The 27,816-nt window shown below is 43.0% G+C and overlaps 1 protein-coding gene across 1 annotated transcript in view; it reads right to left on the minus strand.

Moving 5' to 3' along the window:
- The window catches only part of MOCOS (molybdenum cofactor sulfurase), a 429,522-nt gene that overhangs the window by 243,822 nt on the left and 157,884 nt on the right, over positions 1 to 27,816 (minus strand). Inside the window, exon 5 of the mRNA XM_040353488.1 lies at positions 11,327 to 11,403. Coding sequence (XP_040209422.1) covers positions 11,327 to 11,403 — 77 coding nt within the window. The remainder of the gene's footprint in view (positions 1 to 11,326; positions 11,404 to 27,816) is intronic.

Here is a 27,816-nt window from a genome sequence, read left to right on the forward strand (position 1 = left end):
CTGTTACCAATAAAAAGTTATTTGAGAAAAAAAAAAAAAAATCTTTGGATCATACTAAGATCAATATGATCCAATGCTTTTTTCTAATCAGTAATGGTTTGTTTACAATCAGCAAACCAGAAGTGGTTAAATACTTGTCCCTTCTGGTTGCTTATACCATAGAAATGATCGGGCCCTTCCTGTTCCCAATCAGCTCTATGGTCAGCAGGCTGAACCACTGCCTGCAATTCTGGGTTCCCTGGTGGGACAGGAGAACATGGGAAGGTGGTGGGCAGGGGTCCCCTATCCAGCCACCAGTAGGCATCATTATCCAGCCACCAGTAGGCATCATCCCAGTATAACTGGGCGACAGGGACAAGTTGTTATGCTGTATTTCCTTTTAGATCTGTTTTTCCCCCACAACTTCCTAAAGTAATGCACTCTGATTCTGTATGCATGACTTCTTCAAGGAGAAAATGTTACTCATTCTAGAACCAGTCATTAATTAAGACTGAGCTTTTTGTTAGCTTTCTACTAACAGTCATTATTACTAGATTTAACCTCTGTGTAAATAAAGGTTAGATGGATTCCCTGCACAGTCAGGTCAGAGCAGTACAGAAGTTAAGATTTTTCTTCCAGAAGCATGCAATCCCTTTGGGTTGGTGTATGTATGCAGACTTGCATGTGTCTATATCTGTCCATTTCCAGTCCATTCGCTAAAAGATGAACCAAAGACAACACAAATGATGGACTTCCAGGTTAGGGTTTCCACCTCGTCTTCAAGTCAAACCCCAAACACTTTAACGGCGCACAGCAATTTCTTTTTTATATTATGAACTATACATATATTTTGCTATTAAATAACATTTCTAATCATATGAAGTTAATAACAAGAGTCCCCCTTTACATCAGAGTCCACAGTGTTCCCACTTTACATCTGAATCCACAGAGTTCCCTTTCACTGTAAGGGGGGACTCTGCAGACTCTGATGTAAGGGAGAACTCTGGGGACTCTAAGACCCCTTTCACACTGGGGCAGGGTCGGCGGTAAAGCGCTGCTATTTTTAGTGGCGCTTTTCCTGCCGTTTTTGCAGAGGTTTTTGGCTGCTAGTGGGACACTTTTAACCCCTGCTAGTGACCGAAAAAGGGTTAAAACCAAAGCGGTGCTTTGCCGGCGGTTCGGCCGCGCTGCCCATTGATTTCAATGGGCAGGGGCGGTGCAAGAGCGGTGTTCACACTCCGTTGGGAATACTGCCATGGCAAGTTCACAGAACTACAGTTACCGATGTCCGATTGAAGTATTCGATCTTCTCTGCAATAATTTTGCTGTGGTTCCTCTGTCTAGCCCTTGAGTCCCTTTCCTACACATCCTCTCACGACAAGCAGTCTGTTCTCATGTTCGGTTACTCGTTTAAAATATAAACATTTTATTTGACAGTTGTGTGAAAATTGGGGGCAGCTTTCATAGGTTCCGAACAGGGGGCCCCCTTTCCCAAATACATGGGGCGCTGGAGTTCCTCCTGTTGCAGTAGATTCTTACTGGAACCCTATACCGTAGGCATTCGCTACTTTTCTAGAATTATTATTGTTACCTGCCCTTCATCAAGCTTTCATAGCACACCTACGACCGTGTCCTTTTTGCCCTCTTTTAGGCGTACTGACCAGCTAGGCCAAGGCACACCTCAGGTCTTGGTAGTTAGGTTTATCGCATTTCCAAGTGAAGACTCTGACTACAAGTTAGAAGGCTGGCTGCAGGCTAGCCTGCATTTGTAGGAAGAGTCTGGGGGGCACAAATATGCCTCCTATTCATACATTTAGGGTGTGCCCTCTTTTAGGCATACTGATCAGCTAGGCCAAGGCACACCTTGGGTCTTGGTAGTTAGGGTTATCGCATTTCCAAATGAAGACTCTGACTACAAAAAATATATATATATATATATATATATATATATATATATAAATATATATATAAATATATATATATATATATATATATATATATACACACACACACACGCATACACACACTGGTATTTAACATCTGGTTCATACTGTATAGGAAGTTTGCACTTTGTAAAATGTGAAAAACAAAAAACAAATTTAACTTGTGCCTCTATCTTCATTAAAAAAAAATGAAAATCGGTAGCATTCTCTCTATTGTTCATAATGCTGAAAATTGATGCAACTTTTTCAAAGAATCTTTTAAATTTATGCAAAAGTGAAGAATTTCAGCTCTGCTATTTGGATATTTTTTTTTTTTTTTACTTCTTTCAAGTTGATGAATCTGTGACTTCATATCCCCGTGAATGGAAGAAAATTTTCATAATTCGTTCTCTTTTCATTCTGTCAGTCATCCTAATCTTGTGGCTTCAAAAGAAAAATGTTGATTACATCTTGTTAAGCATCTGAGTGTTTTGTTAAAAGTGCCTAACAGAAGATAGATTGCAAAGAATGTAACAATTTTGCCCTGGTGATATACCATAAGCAACTGATAATGGGTAGAATGAGAGAAAGAAATGATTCTGTAAATAAGTGTATAATCATATGAAAGCCATATTTTAGCATATCATTATGCAACTATACTACCACAAGAAAATTGAGGTTCAATTATTTTATATTAGAGTATGTGATTCTGTGTTGCATTTGATAAATATATACAGTATATAGATGATTTTTTCTTTTATCAACTTTACATGGGACAACCTGTATAGTAGTTTGTCAAATAAACAAAAAGCAAGTTACTTTTAAGTGTTTGAGTGGACAATGAACTATTGTTCCCATTTTAGTTGTTAGTTGGATGTTTTTATTATCTCTGTAACTATGGTAGACGAGTCTGTAACCTGGAAAAATAGCTTGGCGTTTCAGACATACTGTACATAACCTATGGCATGTATGATACCAGAGTGCCATCTTGAGGTAGAATTTGAGAATGCTTCTCTAATTGAAACACACGTATTGGGAAAGGGGCCACACCCATGTGGGGACGGACAGTTGGAGCAGCTTCCTGTTGATGTGTTGAACACAAAATGCATTGAGGCTGCGCGTCCGCCCTTTTCAACGTCATATACTGTTTCTTGGTTTCCATCTCCTGTGCTTTGGGACTCCTAAATGTGTGCATTGCTTTGCCTACCTGTCTTTATATACCTCCAATAAACATATTGCACTATGATTCTCAATAAGTTTTTCTCGAGCCTTAAAGCGGAGGTTCCACCAATTTTTTTTTTAAAAGCCAGCAGCTACAAATACGGCAGCTGCTCACTTTTAAAAAATGGACACTTACCTGTCCAGCGCGCCCGCGATGTTAGCAGCCGAGGCTGAGAAATCGCTCGGTCCATCGGCTGCTTCCGCCGCCATCCTCGGTGAGGGAATCAGGAAGTGAAGCCTTGCAGCTTCATTGCCCGATTCCCTACTGCGCATGTGCAAGGATCGTGGCGCACCATCACTGGTCCCTGCTCTCTCCTGGTAACAGTGTTTCCCAGAAGACAGCGGGGGGTGACATAACAAGGCTGGATTCCCCGCGGGAGTCAGAACCCGGAAGTGGTGCAAATACCTGTCTCAGACAGGTATCTGCACCCCTCCCCCTGAAAGGTGCCAAATGTGACACCGGAGGGGGGGAGGGATCCAAAAAGCGGAGGTTCACTTTTTGTGTGAACCTTCGCTTTAATGTTTGGTCATTGTCAAGGAGACACCTTATGGTTTAGTGTCATCGCCTCGATACACGTTGCTGGTTGAAAGAGTTTAATATTGCTACAAGGAGTAATTATTATAAAGTTCTGGTGAGTTTGTATTTCTTACACACGGTTTGTGGTGGAGCACTATTTGAAGAATTAATTTCTCCCTGCACTTTTCTTGGATCATAGTAAATAGACTATTCTGTGAAGATTGTTTGAGATTTTTGGGGGATTATTGCATTTTTTGGGGATTATTGCTTATTTTTATGAACTTTATCAATATTGAATTTTTATATGAATTGCATCACTTATGTCAGGGTTTGACAAATTTTCTTGGAATCTAGGAGCCAGTTAAAAAAGTTAGGAGCCAGAAAACGTGCCCCGTCCCGCCAAGCTCACGCACAGAAGCGAACGCATATGTGAGTAGTGCCCGCATATGTAAACGGTATTCAAACCACACATGTGAGGTATCGCCGTGATTGGTAGAGCGAGATCAATAATTCTAGCCCTAGACCTCCTCTTTAACTCAAAACATGCAACCTGTAGAATTTTTTAAATGTCGTCTATGGAGATTTTAAAGGGTAAAAGTTTGTTGCCATTCCACGAGTGGACGCAATTTTGAAGCGTGACATGTTGGGTATCAATTTACTTGGCGTAACATTATCTTTCACAATATAAACATTTTTTGGCTAACTTTACTTTTGTCTTATTTTTTAATTAAAAAAAGTGTATTTATTTCCCCAAAAAGTGCGCTTGTAAGATCGCTGCGCAAATACGGTGTGACAGAAAGTATTGCAACGACCGCCATTTTATTCTCTAGGGTGTTAGAATAAAAAATATATATAATGTTTGGGCGCTCAAATTAGAGGGAAGGAGATGGCACTGAAAACACTGGGGAAGCTCCATTAGAATTGCTGGATTGCTAGTTTACTTGTCATGCCAACGGCCACCACAAGATGGCGCCAGATCACAGAAGAAAGCTTAGGCATGCAGAAGGCCGCAAAGCCACGACCTCAATTACTGGCCGGCGCGGCGGGGGAGCACGGAGACACAGGATGGGTGTAACAGGCACTCCGCGCGCCTGTTACTTCCGGGTTGCGCTCTGCTCTGGAACACATTACGGCGTCATCGCGCAGCACCCCGTGCGTTCCACCCTGGAACACTGAAGTGCACCAGCGAACGGCGCTTCTTTCAAACTTAGTCCGATGCACTACAGCTGGTTACTGGCCTATAAAGGCACTCAGCTTAGACACAAGCCTCGTTCTATTATTGTCAGCCGTAGCTCGGCCATGCTACAGAGATTGGTGTCATCGCTCCCCATGCCGCAACACCGCTCCAGCCTCAACTACTTCTTTGGTACTATTTGCATATACTGCAACTGGGAGCCATTGCTGGGGACAACCTTTGAGACCTCCTTGCTGAACATCCTTCACCACAGAATCCCTATTGCTTATACTGAAGCCTGCAAAATGGATAAGTAGCTATTGTATCACTTGTAGTGCTATAGCAAGATCTGCTACTTATGTTCCATCTATACAATTGCTATTGTTTATCATGCCTTCTGACTATCAACATATTTAGGATATACTGTTGTGCTAAAGGACTGTTTGCTAAGGAATTCCTTAAAGAGACATCTACACTCAAATACTCCGAGCTATATTCGCCTCTCATACATAACTATTAGTTGCCACTACAACTCCTAATTACTACAAGTACTCTTAAAGTACCTGAGCTATATTGCCTCTCATACACAACTATTAGTTGCCACTACAACTCATGTATTACTACGTGTACTCTCAAAGTACCTGAGCTATATTGCCTCTCATACACAACTATTAGTTGTTACTACAACTCATATTTACTATGTGCTTGACAGAAGTATAAATTGCTTATAGGCCCTGTCCTAATTGTTTGAACATGTTTGCTCTAAACTTTTCTATGCTAGGGGTTGAAGCTATTTCATAGCATCTCCCTTAGTAGCCTATTACATCCCTATATGCTCAAAGTGATATGATGTAGAGAACCCCCAAGCTCCTGTGTGTGAGGAGTGATGCCTGGGGTCCCTTTCTGATAATCACTTTCATATTGAGGTGTATTGGAATATTGACCTTGAACTATAATTTTAAAACGATAAGCTCTGGTCGCATGTTGTAATGTGTCCATGCTTAGTAGCTCAACGCCTTTCTTTATGTGACACAGAGATGATGTATAGATCCCCCAAACTCCTGTTGCGAGGAGTGACGCCTGGGGCCCAATACTGAATTGTCGCATAGAGAATCACATTGAAATCCTTGCTAACCGCAGTTGTGGCTTTGCCGCCTTCTGCAGGCTTAAGCTTGCCCGGGTGCCAGGTCGCCAATTTTAGTCGCAATTGCAAGGCTGCATTGGGGACACATGGCTGCATTGTGAACATATCGCTGCATTGGGAACACAATTGAGGACACAAGGCTGCATTGGAGACACAAGGCTGCATTTGGGGACACAAGGCTGCATTGGGGACACAGGGCTGCATTTGAGGGACACAGGGCTGCATTTGGGGACACATGGCTGCATTGGGGACACAAGGCTGCATTGGAGACACAAGGCTGCATTTGAGGACACAAGGCTGCCTTGGGGACACAAGGCTGCATTGGGGACACAGGGCTGCATTTGAGGACACAGGGCTGCATTTGAGGACACAGGGCTGCATTTGGGGACACATGGCTACAGTTGGGGGACACATGGCTGCATTTGGGGACACAAGGCTGAATTGGGGACACATGGCTGAATTGGGGACACATGGCTGCATTGGCGGGCACAGGCTGCATTGGGGATACATGGCTGCATTGGGGACACAATTGGGGACAGAAGGCTGCATTGGGGAAAGAAGGCTGCATTGGGGACACATGGCTGCATTGGGGACACAAGGCTGCACTGAAGACACAAGGCTGCATTGGGGACACATGGCTGAATTGGGAACACATCGCTGCATTGGGGACACAATTGGGGACACAAGGCTGCATTGGAGATACAAGGCTGCATTGGGGACATAAAGGCTGCATTAGGGACACAAGGCTGTATTTGGGGACATAAAGGTGCATTGGGGACACAGGGCTGCATTTGGGGACACAGGGCTGCATTTGGGGACACAGGGCTGCATTTGAGGACACATAGGCTGCATTTGGGGACATATGGCTGCATTGGGGACACATGGTCGCATTTACAGGGGTTGTATCTGCGCCCCTTGTACCTGCCACCTTGTACATGTGCCCTCTTGGTCCTGATCCCAGTTTTGTTTCCTCCTTCCCATCTGCTTCCTCCACCCCTAGTTTTCCCCTGTATTTTGGTGTTCCCTATTTTGTAAATATTTTATATAGTCGTTGTAATGGTCACCACCGTTTACGATATTCCCATTCCATCGCCCCACGTCAGCTTATCCGACAGTCCGACAAACCAGCAGACACGATCCATAAGAATTCCCTCAGAGAGACGAGACATACGCTCTGTGTTATGAGTCAAATAAATGAACCTTTAATGGTAAAACTCAGTTTATGCAGTTACAGGCATGTTACAGTAATCAAAGACACACTACACCCACACATCACACAATGGGGCTTCAATCACATTCTTTTAGAAAATGAAATTCAGGTGAGTTAATTATCGCTCAGACGTCCTGTCTCCGATAAGTTCCCCTCACCTGTTACACAAAACACATTCCTTTACTAAACATAATTGACATGCTAATTCCCTACCCCTGAAAGGAGACATCTGACCTTTCAGACTTAATTAGTACAATGGACACAGAACAGTATTAGCATCACACAATGGAATGTCTAGGAGCAGACGCAATTAACACCTCAAAAGCATGTGTCCCCCCATTGAATGAAAACACTCCATTTGGAGTCAGACTTTAACAACTTGTAATATGTCCAGATCTCTTGCAATACATGAATTATCATTTATCAGTCACCCTATGCCCAAAAGGGGCACAGGGTGACCCTAGACCCAAGAGTCATTAGTGACGCTGGCACAGGAGTACCCCCCATCCTTCAAAAGTCTCTGGGTGTCATGGGTCATTCCGTTACAGTCATCTGTTAAAGTGTTACTAAACCCACAACAGTAAAATCAGTCTGTATATGCAGCAAAGCATGCTTGTTATACTCACTGCGGAACTTAAGGGGTTAATCCTCTGCATTGTGTAAAAAGGCAGTTTTATCCTGTATGCACAGATCATCCCCCTCCTGCACTGTCTATCTGGGGAAGGCCAGCTAACACAGGCAGAGTAGCCAACCTACACATGCTCAGTTGTGTCTTTTACGCCAGAGAGAACATTTACTTGTTCTCAGAGATAGCCAGGTCACATGATATTGACATCACACATGAGGGCGTGTATACAGGCTGCAGTGGATATCTCCTCCTTCATGAACTCTCAGCACTGGAGAAACTGTTCAGTTTATCATGTAAATGTGGTATACAGATCATCCAAAAAGGTATATAGTGGCAGTATTTTAAAGTGAAAAGACAATTTTTAAGTTGTGGGTTTTGTGTGTGGGGGGGATGAACAATTTTCATATTACTGGGTTTAGTAACACTTTAATATTTAGTCAGGTATTTTGTCACTGGGTTTTTGGTTCACTTTTCATATTTGCGGTGTGCTGGTGTTGGAAGGATTTTGTTTCACTGTAAAACAATCTCACTTATAGCATACACAGTCTGGTCCCAGTTTTCTGAGTGTAGCCATGCAGATCTGGCCATCTCTGCTGAAGATTCCTCACAAGCTGGTTAATAATGAAAAAGTAATTCCCATTTATATTGACTCTGCACACAACAACCCAAATGATAATGAATGTGATTGCTTGTGAGCATTTTATTTATAGCCTTGCCATCCCTGCTCATTGCTCTTGCTTGACCAGGGCAGGCATAGCCTTGAAACAACATAGAAAAAAACAAAAAAATGATAAAAATTGAAAATGACAAACAAATGCCAATCTTGGAATAATGTTCCAAAGAAATAACAAAAAATACTGGCCCAGATTCACGTAGATCGGCGTATCTTTATGCCGGCGTAGCACATCTCATATGCGCTACACCGACGTAACTGTGAAAGGCAAGTGCAGCATTCACAAACCTCTCGCTCCCAAACTTTCGCCGGCGTAACGTAAATTGGCCGGCGTAAGCCCGCCTAATTCAAAGTAGGAGGGTAGTGGGCGTGTTACATTTAAATTAACCGTGACCTCATGTAAATGAAGGGCCGAACGAACGGCGCATTTGCGCGCATGCTCAGAATCACGTTGCATATACTCCCTAAGATACGACGGCTCAATGCCTTCGACGTGAACGTAACCTACGCCCAGCCCCATTCACGTTCCGACGTCCATACCCTAACATGACTTACCCCTGCTTTATGAGGCTTAACTTTACACCGGACATACGCCTTACATAAATGGCGTAGATTACAGCGACGGGCGTAAGTACGTTCGTGAATCGGCGTATCTAGGTCATTTACATATTCGACGCGTAAATCAATGGAAGCACCCTTGCGGCCAGCGTAAATATGCGCCCAAGATACGACGGCGTAGGAGACTTACGTCGGTCGTATCAAGCCAAAATTCAGGCGTATCTTGTTTCCTGAATAAGGCGCATAGATACGACGGCGCATCCGTGGACTTATGTGGCGTATCAGAAGATACGTCGGTGTAAGTCTTTTCTGAATCCGGGCCACTGTTGACAGAAGGGAAAACTAATGGGTCTGGACCAGGGTTTGGCCTTCAAAGTTCATCTTTCTGCCCCTTCTTGCTCATTCAATAAGACAAATTTAATACATTTCAACTTTAAAAAAGGCCAGTGTGCAAAGGGCAGTTTTGCCTGTGTCAGGAACAAATGGCACAACCAAAGCCAACTTGCCTATACACTTTGAAATCCTACTGCAGCCATGCATCCAATGCGGTGGAATAAAGCCAATAATTTAAATAAATATAATTGCAGCTTTTTACAAATGATAGGAGGGGAAGGCAAATGCGAAGGAGTGTGCAGTGGTGTGCTGCACCGAATAGGTAACTTTGTATTATTTCAGGAACAAGTGTGACTCTAAGGCTACTCTTGGGACTGTGGCCAGTCTTCTGCTGTCTCATTTTGGGGATGCAACTTGCATTTTTGCCATGAGCACAAAAAATAGTTGCACACTCTGTCTGCTGCAGGATATCCTGGAAGGAATGGTACCTTCCTGCTGAAGTAAAACCAGCAGGCTGGTACCAGAGTCACACATGACCTGACCTGGCATAAGCTGGCAGGGGGGTCAGACACCTCTGAGCCTGCCCCTCAAGAGAACAGTTGAAATCTCCTGTCCCATGTGGCTCCTGTCCCCAAAGGATACCAGCTACAAAACAGCATGGTGCACTATATGGTTTGGTACAACCAGCTTTAGCAGTGTGACCCATCCTGCATTCTTTCCAAGCACAAAAACATATGCCCAGTAGCTTATGAAGGAGATGTAATATCCCTGCTGTCGTTTGTTGGATCACGTGTGTATGTTGCTACCTATGTGGTCTAGGGACACAAAGACATTACCTTTGACAAGATATTAGAGAGCAGGGATAGCCAAAATAATAGCAGCTGGGTACCTGTCACTGTGATTCAGCACAGGCCATAAACTAACAGAAGAGGCCTACTCAATCAGCTAGGACAGAATATTTTTAACTAATTGGCATTAAAATGCTGGGCATAGAGAATTTTTTTATTCCACTCCATCAGGACACCTGCCTGGTCAGTGATGCTGCTAGAGTTGGTGGGTGGGTTTAGGGGACCTAGGCTGTGGCCCGAGCATACACTTGGCTCTAATTAGCGAGGCCCCATGTTGGCCCTTTTTCCTGCATGATGTTGCAGAAAAGCCTCTCAACCCCATCATCAGAATTTCCTCCCTATTAATTCAGGCTGTAGGTGATGCAGCCAATTCAGATGATAAATGTTGTAGATGGGGTTGTAAAGTTAGGAATGAAAATCAGAGTGAGGACAGGGATGGGCCAAGGGGTAGGTAGAAGATGCAGATGCCATTAATAGGAGGGAATGGCAAAAAAGGCAAAACTTAAACCCTATCCTGTTGAACATGTTCACAGCTTATTGAGGGGAGGCATTTTCACCTGGGTGCTCAAGGAACTTGTACTGACACTGAGTGCAGGTCATTTGCTAAAAAAAACATGCTGTCATTGAGGTACTATTCCTACTGAGCTGTTTTATGCCGTTTTGTTTTTGGTGTAAACCTTGGACAACAGTTTGGTGCAAAACTAGAATGAGCGCCCCAACATTCTGGTGCAAATCTTGGACAAAAGCCTCACATTTTTTGAACTGGAAATTAATGCAAAGTCCCATTTTTTGTTGTTTAAAGTCACTAGCCTCTAGCTGGAAAATAACTGAATGTTATTTTGCCTTTTATAAATGGGTTACAAATCAGGTAGAGATACACTTTAATTCAATTGATGAAAAATAAATATGAAATATGCATTTAATTAGAAAGTACCAATTTCAAACTTTATTTCACACAATAGTTACCTTTGGATTATATATAAAATCATCTATTATATTACGTTTATAGGTCAAGTTTAGTCGATTTTTATATGGTGTAAATCAGTTTATAGGATTTCAATATTTTTTCTTCCATTTGCATCACATCTATGTTTTATGTTTCATGTCTTTCAGACTTACCAGTTAGTGTATGCAGGGTGTCAAGACAATGTTTCACTGCTATTATATCCAGAAATGAAACCGTGCCATCTTCAAATCTGAAAGACAGCATACAAATATTTCACATTTTAGGCAACATGGTCATGAGGTGGCTCAATATAAATAATTAAGTATTCATATTATAAATGGATATATAGTCTATTTTATGTGTGGGAAAAGCATTGTTTTTACCCTGCAATATTCTGTACATCATAAGGCGTGTTACTGTAAGTATTGGAAACATGCTTTAAAACTTTCTTTTGGCTATTTAAGTTACTAACATCTATTAATGTAGTATAATGGTCATTCTCTACATTATTTCTCTGCTAGGTCCAGTCTCCCATCTTTGCCACTATTTTTCTATTACATCTCTGAAAAGTAGCAAAAGATCTAAAAGCACAGGGACTGCAGAAACAAAAGATGGTGTTACTGATTTTTTCCGTCCGATTATAGTTGAGAAAATGTCAAATCTATATAAAAAAAAAAATCTGAAATCATTATTAATGCACAATCACTGCACCCTGTTGCCTCCGGCCACATACACAGATGTGCAGACACAATGGTAAGCTCCATGTGTATGGACAACTTCATGGTTTTGTGCTGGAAACCCACTTCCAGCACTGTGACCAAGTTGTCACCGACAACTTCATCATTGGATTTCAGTTAAATGGGCTCTGAAACTTGTGTCCACTGTGACAGCCAATCATACTGGTCACATGATTGGGAAGGTCAGGTAATGCCGAACCCCTTAAAGAGCAGACGGTAAGGGGTTAAGCAAAAAAAAAAATATTTTGATAGCTTCAAATCTGCAGGTGAGTTGCTGTGCCATTAATTTTGAATGGCAACCCATAACATAGGCAATGCGCTTACGCTGTAGTGTGTCACAATGTATAGTAGTTCTTTGGAGTAACATTTTTTTTAAGTATAGAGTGATTGGCGATTATGTTTAAATACTCCCCACATGCATGGGATCTTCATCACCATGATGAAGCTCTGGGGGGGCAGAGCCGTGGCTTGGTTTGAGCCCAGGCTGAGGTTGTCACTCTTAGCACCATCACAGCACTGCATGGATGTGCAGCATCAGGGATTGCCTCCTTCTTCCTTGTGCTACAACGAAGAGCCAGGATGGGCACTGTCACTTTCTGGAACTCCCTGCAGAGGAGGCGGAGGATTCTACACATACCCCATATCTGCAAGCCTGAGCAACAAACAAAGCGACTACCAGGGGTTCGATTTAAGTATGTTAGGGGTTTGGCTATCCTTTAACTTTAAGGGCTACTTTCAGTAGAACTCAATCAAAATATTAATGCAGAGTTAAAAAAATAAAGTGCCTTGAAAAAGTATGCATTCCCCTTGAAATTTTTACACAATTTGTCAAGTTACAACCAACAACTTAAATGTATTTTATTGGGATTGTATGTGATAGACCAACACAAAGTGGCACACAATTGTCAGGTGGAAGGAAAATGATTAATGGTTTTAATTTTTTTTTACAAATAAATATCTGTGTGGCGTGCATTTGTATCAAGAACCAGTGTGGACTACCACAGAGAATACCAAACACAGGTAAGTGTAAAATAATATAATTTATTAAAAGATAAGTGAATAACACAACCTCCAATATAGCAAACAATGTAACACCACCAGCAAACCAAGCAAACAGTGAACACACAATAAACAACTGCCTAAATCAAATATACTGCTGAAAGACACCCGCTGGTGGACACTAGAACTGCAGCCTATAGATCTGAGAGCCACAGTGCCACCAGCAGGTGTATCCTTTCCTGACAATTTGTATTCAATACAATACTGAGTCAATACTTTGTAGGACCACCTTTCGCTGCAATTACAGCTGCAAGTCTTTTTGGGCATGTCTCTACCAGCTCTGCACATCGAGAGAGTGAAATGTTTGCCCATTCTTTTTTTCAAAATAGCTCAAGCTCTATTAAATTGGATGGAGAGTGTCTGTGAACAGCAATTGTCACGTCTTGCCACAGATTCTTAATTGGATTTAGGTATTGACTTACCTGAGGCCATTCTAACACATGAATATGCTTTGATCTAAACCATTGCATCGTAGTTCTGGCTGTATATTTAGGGTTGTTGTCCTACTGGAAGGTGAACCTTCACCCCAGTCTCATGTCTTTTGTAGACTCTAACAGGTTTTCTTCCAAGATTGCCCTGTATTTGGCTCTATTCATCTTCCCATCAACTCTGTCCTGCTTCCCTGTCCCAGCTAAAGAAATGCATCCCCACAACATGATGCTGCCCCCACCATTTTTTACCATGTGGTGTGTTCAGGGTGATGTGCAGTGTTAGTTTTTTTGCCACGCATAGCGTTTTGCTTTTAGGCCAAAAAGCTAAATTTTATTTTGGTCTCATCTGACCAGAGCACTTTCTTCTACATGTTTGCTGTGTCTCCCACATGGCTTCCGGCAAACTGCAAAGGGGACTTGTTATGTTTTTTTTTCAACAATGGCTTTCTTCTTGCCACTCTTTCATAAATGTCAGATTTGTGGGGTGCATGACTAGTTGTTGTCCTGTGGATAGATTCTCCCACCTGAGCTGTGGATCTCTGCAGTTCCTCCAGAGTTACTCTTGGCTGCTTCTCTGATTAATGCTCTCCTTGCCCGGCCTGTTAGTTTTGGTGGACGGATGATGGATTGAACAGTGCTCCATGCAATGTTTAAAGCTTGGGATATTTGTTTATAACCTAACTCTGCTTTAAACTGCTCCACAACTTTCTCCCTGGCCTTTCTGGTGTGTTCCTTGGCCTTTATGATGCAGTTTGTTCAGTAAGTTTCTCTAACAAACCTCTGAGGGCTTCGCAGAACAGCTGGACACAGGTGGACTATTTACAAATTAGGTGGCCTCTGATGGCAATTGGTTCCACTAGATTTTAGTTAGGGGTGTCAGAGTAAAGGGGTTTGAATACAAATGTATGCCACACATTTAAGATATTTATTTGTCAAACAAATGTAGTGCTACCCCCGCAGGAGCCGCTGGTTGTTTTGGGATCGACGTATTAAGTTACCTCTTACCGTTGTCTAGGGGTGAAGTTGATGAGTAGATTAGTAAGCGAATGTCCAGTCATCAAATAAAGGTTTTCTGAATGCTTTATTCTCGGCCCAACATGACCAACATCAACATGAGGTAGGGAGAAAAGGTTGATGAAGCAAGAGAACTTTGCAGTATCAGGTCAGGATATGGAAAAGAGCAATCCTGCTCTCAGTAGTAGTAGATACAGTTCGTCGCCACTCTAGCCAGAGTGGGTGAAGTGCCCCCGGGCAGACTCCTGCCACAAGTCTGGCAGCCGAAGTGTCACTTTAGGTTGCTGGGAGGAACAGGTCTCTGCCACAGACCTGGCTCTAGGGACCTCTGCCACAGGCCTAGTACTTAGATGAGCTGAATGGATCGAGCGAATCCTCCCAGTTGATTAAGTCAGGGTCACTGGTTGACAGGGGAAGTGTACCTGTCAATGTCCCGGTCACCAGATCCCCGATGGTTTGTTCAAACCCTCTTGGAAAACCTGCCTCCCGGTTCTCCTCAAGTCGATCCCCCACTGAGCGGCATACAGCCTGGGATCTCCTCAGTAGACGGGGGACCCAGTAAGTCACTGGGGCCCCTTAGTAGCATCCGTCACTCCAGGCCAAGAGGGCCCAGAGTCTGGAACTCCGCGTAGCGCGTGACTCCAGGCCAGGTAGGCCATAGTGGTGGGGCCCGCAATGTGCACACACCCTGAAGGTGGGTGCCGCACCTGGAACCAGGAACCTGTGAAGAACCAACAAAAATGGTGTCCGCCACAGATATACTCTCCCCCAGCATTCTCCGCAAGGGAAAACTCCTCTAATTGGCTGCTGGGGAAAAGTGGCTCTGCCAGAACCCCTCTAGCGCCAACTGTCACCCAGGGATGGGAATCGCATCCCTGGAGCGCAGACTGACCTACAGGACAGTTCTGGAATGAAACAATTCTTTTTACCTCTATGTGTGATCTCCTAATTAATTGAAAAACATACTGTATAACTAGGATTGTAACATCAGTATTGAATGCTGTACTTTTGCAGCTGCCTTTGTTAGCTGTTCCTTATTGTACTAATAACTGCTAACTAACTACTAACCAATGGCCATTACTTTATACTCAATTAGACCATCTATAGAGCACATGTAACTATATTATCTATATTATCTCCCGTATGTAGCTTCCACAGCATGCACTATACATTTTTAATATTTTTTTTTCCTTTTTTGTTTAGTTTGTATCCCATATAGTTTTGATAAAGATTGTTTAAGGTGTGAAATGGGCCAACCTCCTTTCCTCCCCTGCCTTCATGTCTGACAACATCTAGGCTGTGTAAGGAAACTATCTGGTGTTTAGGAGCATAATGGAGAGAGGGCTCTCATAGGGAACCTTGAATTTTGAATAGAGGCAGAGAAACACTGCTAAAACCTAGTGTGGCTAAACATGCATTAACGCCAATGCAAAAAGCTACTAAAAGCATGTTTTTACAGTCGCTTTTTCCTAACATGGTAGTGGTTCTGAAGCTCCTTTTTTCCTAATGCCCTGTGTGCATGAGAGCTTAGAGTTCACCTGCTAATGCCTTGGTATTTGAAGACCTTGCTGCTCCTTTCAGTTGAATTACATCTGATCTTTAGGCCAAAGAATCGTGAACTCAAACTTATACTGCTTTTTTTAGAGATAAGTATGAACCATATTTCAGGAAATTCCTGAAGAGGTAAGCATAAATGTTGTATGTGGGTGGGGGAGGTGGCATATGTTAATTGGAAAAAAGTGCGTCCTTTTGGAATGGGGCCAAAAATCCCAAACTAGTGAAAAGCTCTAATATTAAGTGCTTTGTTGCCATTAAATAATTAAAAAGTTGCACAGAATATAACAAAGTTTGAAGCATGGGGGGCAAAGACCTAAAACTGCAGATGAAGGTTTGTTCTATTGGTGATCAGAGATTATTCTAAATTAAAGACTCTATATCAGAGTGCATTGTAATGTCTGCAATTAGGTACACAGGTAGTCAGAGAGTTTATTAGAACAAATTAAATAGTATTTTGGCTAGCAATTCTCATTTTAACCAATAAAAGACATGTCATATTGTCATATTCCTCAGTGGCATATAAGAAGGCCAGTAAGGTGGCCTGAGTTTATGGGAGGAGCCGGAGGGTATTTAAGCAGCCCACTCACACATGCTCTTTGTCGGTTCTGTGTGTGGTACTACACGTCACTGGGCCGACTCTTCCCAGCTCACCTCATGTCCGTGATTCTGCGCATACAATCACATTCGACATCGCAAGCGCATTGCGGCTTCTCCGTTCATGGTCTTCTACGCCGTTTCCCGCTTACTGTCGCAGGTAGTATTCTTGCAATTCATTATGCTTCCTATCCTGCATCCCTTTTGTAAAAAAGCTGCCTCTGAGTTATTGTTGCTCATGTTTCAACATCATTCGGCACAGGCCTGGTACATTTGTAACTTCCTCCTACCAAACATACGATTCATTTGTAAATCCAAGCCTCCGAGCCACTGTCGGTCGATGTCTGATATCACTCGCCACAGGCTTCACTGGTTATAAAATTCACTGTCCATAGTTGCTGTCTCATCCATTTGGATATTAGCATGTATTGTTTGTATGGGTTCTTTGGCAGATTGAGGTGGTAATTGGACTCACCTGGTGCCTTGTTTGCACTTGATTAGCCTGGGGGGATGGGTGGTTGGTAGGTGATCGGTTTCAAAGCAAGGGGTAGCATACACTCTACAACCAATTCGTATCAGATTTGTTCAATACTCCTTACTACCGATTCGTATCGGATTCGTTCCATGCATTTTACAACCGTTTTGTATCAGTCATTTCTCTTTATATAAACGATTTGTATCAGATACATTGCATACTTTCTACCGTTGCCGTTCGTTGTTTCCCCCATGCCTTGTGTTTTAGTTCCCGCAGCGGAACTTACGTATTGTTTGTACACGGTTCTTCTCTCATTATTTACAAAAGTTATTGCCTGTACGTCATGCATGGTGCCACACCACACTCTTCAAATGTGTTGCACACCCACTCCAATCCAAAGCAAACCCAGTCGCACGTTCACTGTCCCAGGTAGGATTCGTTACCTTGTTTGTCGTGTCAAATTCGTGGTGTCACCCGTACCATATGCTCGGTTCCCGCAGTGGAGCTTACAAATTATTCGTACGCACTTCTCACGTTCTATTTTCTACACCAAACCTTGTTGTTTTGCCTCATGCACGGCATCACGCTACACCTTCCCGATATGTTTCACTCCAGCCACAGTCTGCCGCAAACTCACTCGCATGACCCTTACAAAACCCAAAAATAAAATAAAAAATATATATAAAAACGCAAAGAAAAAAAAGAAAACGCAAAAAGGAAAAAAAATATATATAAAAACGCAAAAAAAAATATATATAAAAACGCAAAAAAAAAACAAAAACGTTGCCACCACGCAATCTCGGACCAGCAACGTGTCACCTGTTGAGACCATTGCAACCACGCAAAATCGTCTCAGCAGCCCCACACTCATCGAGACCTTGCAACCACGCAAAATCATCTCAGCAGCCTGACACCCTTGTTATGACCCTTGCAACACATGACCCTTACAAAATGCAATATATATATATATATATATATATATATATATATATATACACACACACACACAGCATTTCCTGTCCCTGCAGGACCCCAGTAAACCGTCAGTATTCTCGAGCCCATGCAGTCAAGTCCCTCCTACAGGGCATACAGAAGCACCAACCTGTAGTCAGTGGCAAGCGCCTACCTTTCAAGAGTGCCCTCTTTAGGGACATGTCTGAAATCCTTACTCGTTCCCTGTTTAGGGCTTTGCCCAGCCTAGTCACCCAAACAGCCATCTACCGGGCCTTCTACGGTTCCCTACGACCTAGTGAATTTACAGTCAGCGGCTCCGGCAGTCAGACACTGCTCCGACGCCACCTGACTCGCTTTCGAACCACTACACTCTCACAGTCTGCAAACGCAACAAACCAGCCCCGGGGGTTGACATCAACCTGTTTCAGACTAACAACGCCTGACGCTCAGTGACGGTGCTCGACCGATTACTGCGCCATCTACCCAGCCAATCTGAAGGTAGCTCGTTGCTATCCTTTCTAAACCAGCTCCCTGAGTGGCAGCCAGTGTGTCAAGCATGTCAGAATCCTTCTAAGTGACTTGGGCTTCAAACCCCAGTCAGTTCTCTGGAAATTCTTTCCGAATTAGAGCAGCCTCAGCTGCCTCCCAACAGGGAGTACCAGACCACGTAATCAAGATACCAGGCTGATAGAAGTCTCCTTGTGGAGCTGTGGTGGCTCAACGCGATTGGCACTGCGCTGACAAGCCATTCACCTCTGCAGCTAGGGGTTCGGATCCCGGTCTCGGCTACATGTGAATTCAGTTTGGTGGTCTCAGCCCGGCTCCTGGTGGGTGTGCTATGTGAGGTAAGCCTGCGCTTAGTACACCCACCCCCCTCCCACAAAAAAAACACCACACTTACACACGCACTCGAAATTGGGTTAACATGCACGCACTTTGACCACGCGGTCTCTAAAAAAGAGAGGTGAAGGACTAACCTGGCTGGTTGAGTGGGCTAGATCCTCTCACTCCCTTATAGGGAGTCCCTCTGCCCCGTTGGGCTTCAAAGTGGAGCAGGTAGGGCGGGCTGTGTGGGAGGACCCCCTCACACACCCGCCATTGCCACCCGGGGCATGGAGAAAGGTGGCAGATTGCCTCTGGGTGAGGCCTGCCTACTCCCAACTCCTGCAGTCCGGCTCCTCTCTCGAGTACACGCACAAAATACACTTTAAAAAAAAAAGAAGAGAGAAGTCTCCTTGTTTTGCCACATGCATCCCAAATCCTCAGGAAGGAATGGCACAAGTCTTTACCAAGCTGGCTCAATTGATGCAAGAAATCAATAAAAGCTATTTCCCCATCTGAGTCTTTTGCCCCCTTTTCTTGGCATACTGACCAGACCACCAAGGCACACTTTAGGTCTATTTATGTTGTAAGTCTTGTCGCGTGTTTATGTGATCCACATCACTCTCGGTCAGAGGGTAACGACCATAAATAAGAAGGCCAGTATGCAAGTTAGCTGCAATCAACTACTGGACAAAATATTTCAACCTTGCTGATAATGAATAGTGAATTTTACAATTTGGGATAGCTCTGATATTGGCTCTTTAACAGCTCAATTGAAAGTCATTATTACTATAAAATCTGTCTTAGTCTGCTTTAAATACAATTTATGGCAGAAGGAAAACAGAGTTCTAACAAAATAGCTACTGGGAATCAATTTACAAGCGTATTATCGGAGTATAGATTTGCTTGATTATGTTGCATATCCCAAAGCAGACACATCATAATGGTAGCCTTTGGGTTAACAGATAAAAAGTCCCATATTGCTCTATGTTTTACTGGCAGGAGAAAATAACTCCTCCTTTAATCAAGCCTACTATTTTAGATACTTTACACCTAAAAAAAAAAATATCTTTGGACATGGATCAAATTATCTATATAAGCCTTTCATTTCAGCAGTATGCAAAATTCTTACAGTTCTTAAAAAAGATTGACTTTATGTCAAACTGAATTTATCCAGAACAGGATATATTTCAGCTCAAATTAAAATTTCTACTGCAGCAGCTTGATTTCTTACTGGGTTACCTTAATCTTCAATCCCAATAAGTGTATAATAAATGCCACATTGCTCAGAGATTAGATTTTCAATTTTAAAACTCTTCAAATATACCCATCTACTTTCATGTCAACACATCCTCTTTCAAATGTGTTTGATGTTCTTATCTCCATCTTCATTTGCAAAGGTAAAAAAGGCATTTAATTTAAAGGCATGTGGATTTATGTTCTGATATGGATAGTAGTTTATGGCCAGAACCAGACTAATTTACGAATCTAACAGACTGAACTCCTTATTAAAAGGAACCAGTCAGGCCAAACGTAGTTGGCCAATTAGCTCATGAGTTTGAGAGTAGGCACCTACAAGTAAATATTTACAGCAATTATCTTTCTCTGCGGCATTACACATTGTGAACAATTATCTGTGAGCGTGCATGTACTGTATATACATGCACAAACATGTGATCCAAGTATGTATTGTATGTTTAAGGCAAATAAAGATCTTTCAGTGGTCAGACTGTGCTTAAACATCTGACTTCCTCTGATATCTATAAACAATTTTACACTCCTTACTAACATAACCAGGGATTAACTTCCATACTATAGAAAATAAATTGAACTAATAAGAGCTGCAAAGGAAAGCCCTGGTGTTATTACAAAAACTCCAGGAAGCTTGGAAAAAAAGGCTAGCACATCAACACTCAGTATAGCATTTCTAAACCCATACTGGTGCAGAATAAGAAGGAAATACAACATGGATTACTGGATAATTGCTCACAGTATAATATACTGCGTGCAGGAATAAATAATCCAAAAATCCGACAAGTTTTTAACTTTAGATACGGTTATTAAATATAAATATATATACACAGTATAATAAATGTAGTATATATCCTATACAGTATATATTTGGGATTGTTTTTCTTTAAGTATTGATATTTTAAATGATATATCTTTAGTATTAGTTGATGTTGATATTATACCAAATAATTACTTTCTTAATGTGTGAATGCTTTTTGGTTATCATTTTTTATGTTAATTGATGTCCTTGTTTTTAGGTTTTTAACCACTTCCATACAGGGCACTTATACAACTTCCCGCCCAGACCAATTTTTAGCTTTCAGCGCTGTTGCACTTTGAATGACAATTGAGTGGTCATGCTACACTGTACCCAAACTAAATTTGTATCATTTTGTACCCACAGATAGAGCTTTCTTTTGATGGTATTTGATCACCTCTGGGATATTTATTTTCTGCAAAAAATAAATAAAAAATATGACCGAAAATTTAGAAAAAAAAAACTTTTTTTTGTTTCTGTTATAAAACATTGTAAATAAGTAAGTTTTCACCTTCAGTGATGGGCACTGATGGTACTGCACTGACGGGCACTGATAAGGCGGCACTGATGGGCACCGATGAGGTGGCACTGATGTGGTAGCATTGATGGATACTAATATGCGGCACTGATGGGCGGCATGGATGGGCACTGATAGGCGGCATGGATGGGCACTGATAGGTAGCACGGATGGGCATAGATGGGCACTATCGTATGTGTTGTACTAATGGATGTCAATCAGTGCCAAACAATGCCTGCCAATCAGTGATGCCCATTGTGGGCACTGATTGGCATCCATTGCGGCACTGATTGGCATCCATTTTTTGTGTCATTGTCATCCCTGGTGGACTAGGGTGGCATACCTGTGTTTTTTTTTTTGCATCCCTGGTGGTCCAGTGGGCATCCCTGGTGGTCCAGTGGGCATCCTTGGGGGGGCTGTGCTGATAATCGATCAGCACAAACCCCCCCTGTCACAGGAGCAGCCGATCGGCTCTCCTCTACTCGCGTCTGACAGACGGGAGTGAGGAAAAGCCGATTACCGTCTTTTCCTGTTTACATTGTGATCAGCCGTGATTGGACACGGCTGATCACGTGGTAAAGAGTCTCCATGAGAGACTCTTTACCTTGATCGGTGTTGCGGGGTGTCAGACTGACACCCTGCAACAACGATCGCAGCGAGGGCGCGCAGCGGCTCAATATCCTGAGGACGTCATATGACGTCCACTCAGGATATTACAACCACTTTGCCGACGTCAATTTTTCATTGGCGGGCGGCAAGTGGTTAAAATACCAGGACTGCCACTCTATTTAAATTATGTTGATGGGGACAAGAGCGTCTTCCCGACAACCCTGACTATTGGTTGGGGCCCCCAGATCCCACCCCCTCTATGTGAATGGGTATTCACCATTCACCAAAAAATGTGTAAAAAAGTAAAAACCACAACAGACTGATTTTGACAATTCCTTTATTAAAAAAGAAAGAAAAAAAAAGTGTATCGTGATGAGCAGCCATCTTCAATCACGCCGCACGACGGACCCGAAAAATCGAAAAAAATAAAAAAGCTCCCGGCGACTGCTGTCTCTTGGCTGTGACAGCTGTTATATAGGCAAGGGTGGGGCCACCCGGTGATGTAACCAATATGACCACCCCCTTTCTGATGTCATGTACCGTCAGATGGGGCGGGGTCATCAGGTTACGTCAGTGGATGGCCCTGCCCTTGCCTATATAAGAGCTGTCAAAGGGAAAAGACAACAGTTGGCAGGAGTCCTCCCATAGAGGGAGAGTTTTTTTTCATTTTTTTCTTCTATGTTTTGGGTCCGCTAGGCGGCGTTATTGACGATGGATGTACATCGCAGGACACTTTTTTTTTTATTAAAAAAGGAACTGTCAAAAACGGTCTATTGTGTTTTTTTACTTGTTGACACTTTTTTTGGTGAATGGGTAGGGGTACAATGTACCCCTACCCATTCCCATAGGGGGGGCGGGATCTGGGGGTCTCCTTGTTAAAGGGGGCTTCCAGATTCTGATAATCTCCCCGCCTGCAGACCCCGACAACCAATGGCAAAGGTTGCCGGGAAAAGGCTCTTGTACCAAACAACACGGGGACAAGGTGCTTTGGGGGGGACCCCAAAGCACCCTCCCTATGTTGAGGACAAGTGTCCTGGTATGGTTCTAGGGGGTGGTGCTACTTCCTTTCCCCCCCCATCCTGACCTCCAGCCTGCATGCTCAGATAAGGATCTGGTATGGATTTTGGGGGGACCCCCACGCCAATTTTTTTTTATGCGCACTGAAGAAACAGCTCAATCGTGCCATCTCTAAAGGACCTGTCACAGCGGTGTACGGGGACCGCTGCAACAGCTTCAATCTAAGGGAAGAAGTATTTCATAATGAGCTAGTATGTTTTTTTTATATGGATTAACAACCATTTTAAGGGCAATAAGAAACATGCCGGGCATAGCTTGGTGATGTTATCACATTGCGACTAGGAAGTGCCGTGAGAGCTGCTAGCTTCACTGAAGGAGACAGCGGCAGGCTCTGGATGAGTTTTTATCTATGTACACAGGTGTTGGGCACATTTTAATGTGAGTGTATCTTTAATATTTTTATCTTTAACCACTTGCCTGATGCATACTGTATATATACGGCGGTATTGCCACTCTCCTGCACCTAGTACGTGATCCTGCACTTCCAGGTCTGGGGCACACACGGGAGCCGCCAGCGACCTGCTTCTGTTGTGATTGGACACAGCGGGAGCCAATTAGCGGGTCCGATGGACTCGATGTCTGCCAGGACCAGCCAATCGTTCGGGACAGAAGCAAGGAAGACTGCTGTTCTATCAGTAGGGAAGGTAGTGATCCTATGTCAAAGTAGGAACACAGATCTTTGCCTTCCCATAGTACAAGCACCTCCCACACAGTAACCAAGCACATTTTAGGCACACATTTATCCCTTGATCGTCCCTGATGTTAGCCCTTTAGTTTTGTTTTTCAAAATTGTCTGTTTTTTTTTTGTTTATAACGCAAAACATAAAAACTGCAGAGGTGATCAAATACCACCATAAGAAAGCTATATTTGTGAGAAAAAATGGACATACATTATTTTTGGGTACAGCGTTGCACGACCCTGCAATTGTCAGTTAAAGTAACACAGTGCCGTATCGCAAAAAATGGCCCGGTCATAAGGTGGGGTAAACCTTCCGGAGCTGAAGTGGTTAATAAACATTTTAAAATGGAGAGCACTATTTGTTTTTACCTTTTATCTTTGGAGAAAACATCTGTGCCCACCTGCAGAGTAAAGGATATGGAGTGGTGTTGTTGCAGTGGAGGAGTCCAGGTGGTGTTATTACATATATATTACATATCCCCTTAAGCCTCGTACACATGACCAGGAAGACTGCCAGGAGAGCATTTGCCTGGGAATCCAGGCCATGTGTATGCTCCCTAGTAGTGTTGAGCAGAATACGCCATATTCGATTTCGCGATATATCTCGAATATATAGTCGAATATTCGAGATATATTCGCTAAATTCGAATATTCGTGATATTTTATCGAAATGAAATGATTGCGAATTTTCGCTTTTGCGAATGCGAAAATAATTGCGAATTTTCGACAACAGCGGAAGGAGCACTCTGATTGGCTCAGAATATTCGTGATATTTTGTACTCTGATTGGCTCAGAATATTTGTGATATTGTATCGAAATTTCGCAAAATGCGAATGCGATATTGATGGCGAAATTTCGGAAGGAGCACTCTGATTGGCTCAGAATATTCGTGATATTTTACAATACAAAATAATTGCGAAATTTCGACAAATGCGGAAGGAGCACTCTGATTGGCTCAGAATATTCGTGATATTTTACAATACAAAATAATTGCGAATATTCGGCAAATGCGGAAGGAGCACTCTGATTGGCTCAGAATATTTGTGATATTTTACAATAGAAAATAAAAAGTGTTTTGCATTGGTGGTGATTCTTTACTCTATCCATCTGTCACAGCCGTTTGTCAATTATTGGGACTATATTTCTTTATATATTTGTTTCACTGTGTATTTCACAAGTTATTTGCGCTTGCTTATTTTATAATTTGCCCACATGTCTTGTCACTAGACATATTTTTTATTCTTGTAGAGCGACACCATTTTCTGTCTTGTATTAATTTATGTTGTATAACATTTTTGAGTTGCTGCTGTATTCTCCCCTTTTTTTAAGGTATGCGCAATTTTTTCCTTCTTACAAAAAAAAATAATATCAAACATACAAATATTCATAACAGAAACATACACAAAGCCCCCCCCCCCCTTTTGCATCAGAGACAATCAGAGTTCTCCTACCACAGTTATCGAAAATTCGCAATCATTTTCGCATTAGCGAAATTTCGCAATTTTTTTTTTTTATATTCGGCAACATAAAAGGATCGCCTCAGCTTAGCTACTCAGCCCAGGGTCTCTAATCATACCAGCAATGCTTTTAGACGTCGATAGGATGTAATCTGTTTTAAAAATAAAATTGAAAAAATGCGAATATTCGGAATAGCGAATATTCACCGCGAAATTCGAAATATATCGCGAATACTCGAATATGCCATATTCGAGCCGAATATTCGCAATACGAATATTCGTGAGCAACACTACTCCCTAGCAGTTTTCTCATCAGGAAAACAGAAGGGAAAACCAAAGGGAAAATAGAGAACCCTGCTCTCTATTTTCTCATCGGGTTTACGGCAGAGTGTTTCCTGCCGAGAAAAACGGTCGTCTGTATGCTGGCGAAAAAACGTGCATGCTAGATTACACTTCGACGCATGCGCGGTAGCATACAAGGTTAGTGTGGGGTGTAGCAAGATGGCGGTGACGACATTGAATGTGATGAAATGCCGGCTCGTCATAGTCGATGACGTCACCACGTTCTTGCCATTCAAAAGAACAGCGGTTCTTTTGAGTGGCCGTCTGTATACACGGCTTTGCAAGGCAAGCTTGCCAGGAATCCCCTCAGGAAAACCAAAGTTTTTCTTCCTGACGGGATTGCCAGCCGTGTGTACAAGGCTTAAAAGCAAAAGAGTACAGTATACACCCTGTTCCAAATTATTATGCAAATTCTATTCTGGTGTCACAAAGATAAATATTTTGTTTTTCAGTTTAATTCATGGATGGCATTGTGTCTCAGGGCTCTTTTGATCACTGAAAACAATCTCGGACACCTGTGATAATTAGATTGCCAGGTGAGCCCAATTAAAGGAAAAACTACTAAAGGAGTTCCACATTGTTAACCACTTCCATACAGGGCACTTATACACCTTCCCGCCCAGACCAATTTTTAGCTTTCAGTGCTGTTGCACTTTAAATTACGGTCAAAAACTAAATTTTTATCATTTTGTACCCACAAATAGAGCTTTCTTTTGGTGATATTTGATCACCTCTGGGATTTTTATTTTCCGCAAAAAAAAAAAAAAAAAATGACCAAAAATTTTGAAAAAAAAAACATTTTTTTTGTTTCCGTTATAAAACATTGTAAATAAGTACGTTTTCTCCTTCACTAATGGGCACTGATGGTACTGCACAGACTGGCACTGATAAGGTGGCACTGATGGGCACCGATGAGGTGGCACTGATGTGGTGGCATTGATAATGGGCACCAATATGCGGCACTGATGGGCGGCACGGATGGTCACTGATGGGCGGCACAGATAGGTGGCACAGATGGGCACAGATAGGCGGCACAGATGGGCAGGGATAGGTGGCACGGATGGGCAAGGATAGGCGGCATGGATGGGCAGAGATAGGCGACACGTATGGGCACTGATAGGTGGCATGGATGGGCACTGATAGGCGGCATGGATGGGCATAGATGGGCACTAACTAATGTGTTGTACTAATGGATGCCAATCAGTGCCAAACAATGCCTGCCAATCAGTGATGCCCATTGTGGGCACTGATTGACATCCATTGTGGCACTGATTGGCATCCATTATGTGTCATCCCTGGTGGTCTAGGGTGGCATACCTTTGATTGACAGACGCGAGTGAGGAAAAGCCGATTACCGGCTTTTGCTGTTTACATCGTGATCAGCCGTGATTGGACACAACTGATCACGTGGTAAAGTGTCACTGTGAGAGACACTTTACCTAGATCGGTGTTGCGGGGTGTCAGACTGACACCCTGCAACAACGATCGCCGCGATGCGCGCCCCGGGGGCACGCAGCGGCTCAATATCCTGAGGACATCATATGACGTCCAGTCGGGATTAAGCAACCACTTTGCCGCCGTCAATCTTTCATTGGCGGGCGGCAAGTGGTTAAGCAGAGCACCATTTTCAAGCAATATGGGGAAGAAAAAGGATCTCTCTGCTGCCGAAAAGAGTGAAATAGTTCAATGCCTCGGGCGAGGTATGAAAACATTAGATATTTCACGAAAAACTTAAGCGTGATCATCGCGCAATTTAGAGATTTGTGTTCAGAGCACATATGGGTTTTGTGCCGATAAAAGGCACATTGAGGAAGATTTCTACCAGATCCATGCATCGGATCAAGAGAGCAGCTGCTAAAACACCATTACATAGCAGCAAAACGGATATTTAAAACTGCTGGTGCCTCTGGAGTCCCACGGACATCAAGGTGTAGAGTCCTCCAGAGTCTTGCAACTGTGCATAAACCTTCCATTCGGCCACCACTAACCAATGCTCACAAGCAGAAATGGCTGCATTGGGCAGAAAAATACATGAAGACTAATTTTCAAACAGTCCTGTTCACTGATGAGTGCCGTGCAACCCTGGATGGTCCAGGTGGATGGAGTAGTGTATGGTTGGTGGACGGCCACCCTGTTCCAACAAGGTTGCGACGTCAGCAAGGTGGTGGTGGAGTCATGTTTTGGGCCTGAATCATGGGAAGAGAGCTAATCGGCACCTTTAGGGTCCCTGGAGGTGTAAAGATGACCTCTGCAAAGTATGTGGAGTTCCTGACTGACCACTTCCTTCCC

Source organism: Rana temporaria, chromosome 5 (genome assembly GCF_905171775.1).
Source record: "Rana temporaria chromosome 5, aRanTem1.1, whole genome shotgun sequence".
NCBI classification, from domain to species: domain Eukaryota; kingdom Metazoa; phylum Chordata; class Amphibia; order Anura; family Ranidae; genus Rana; species Rana temporaria.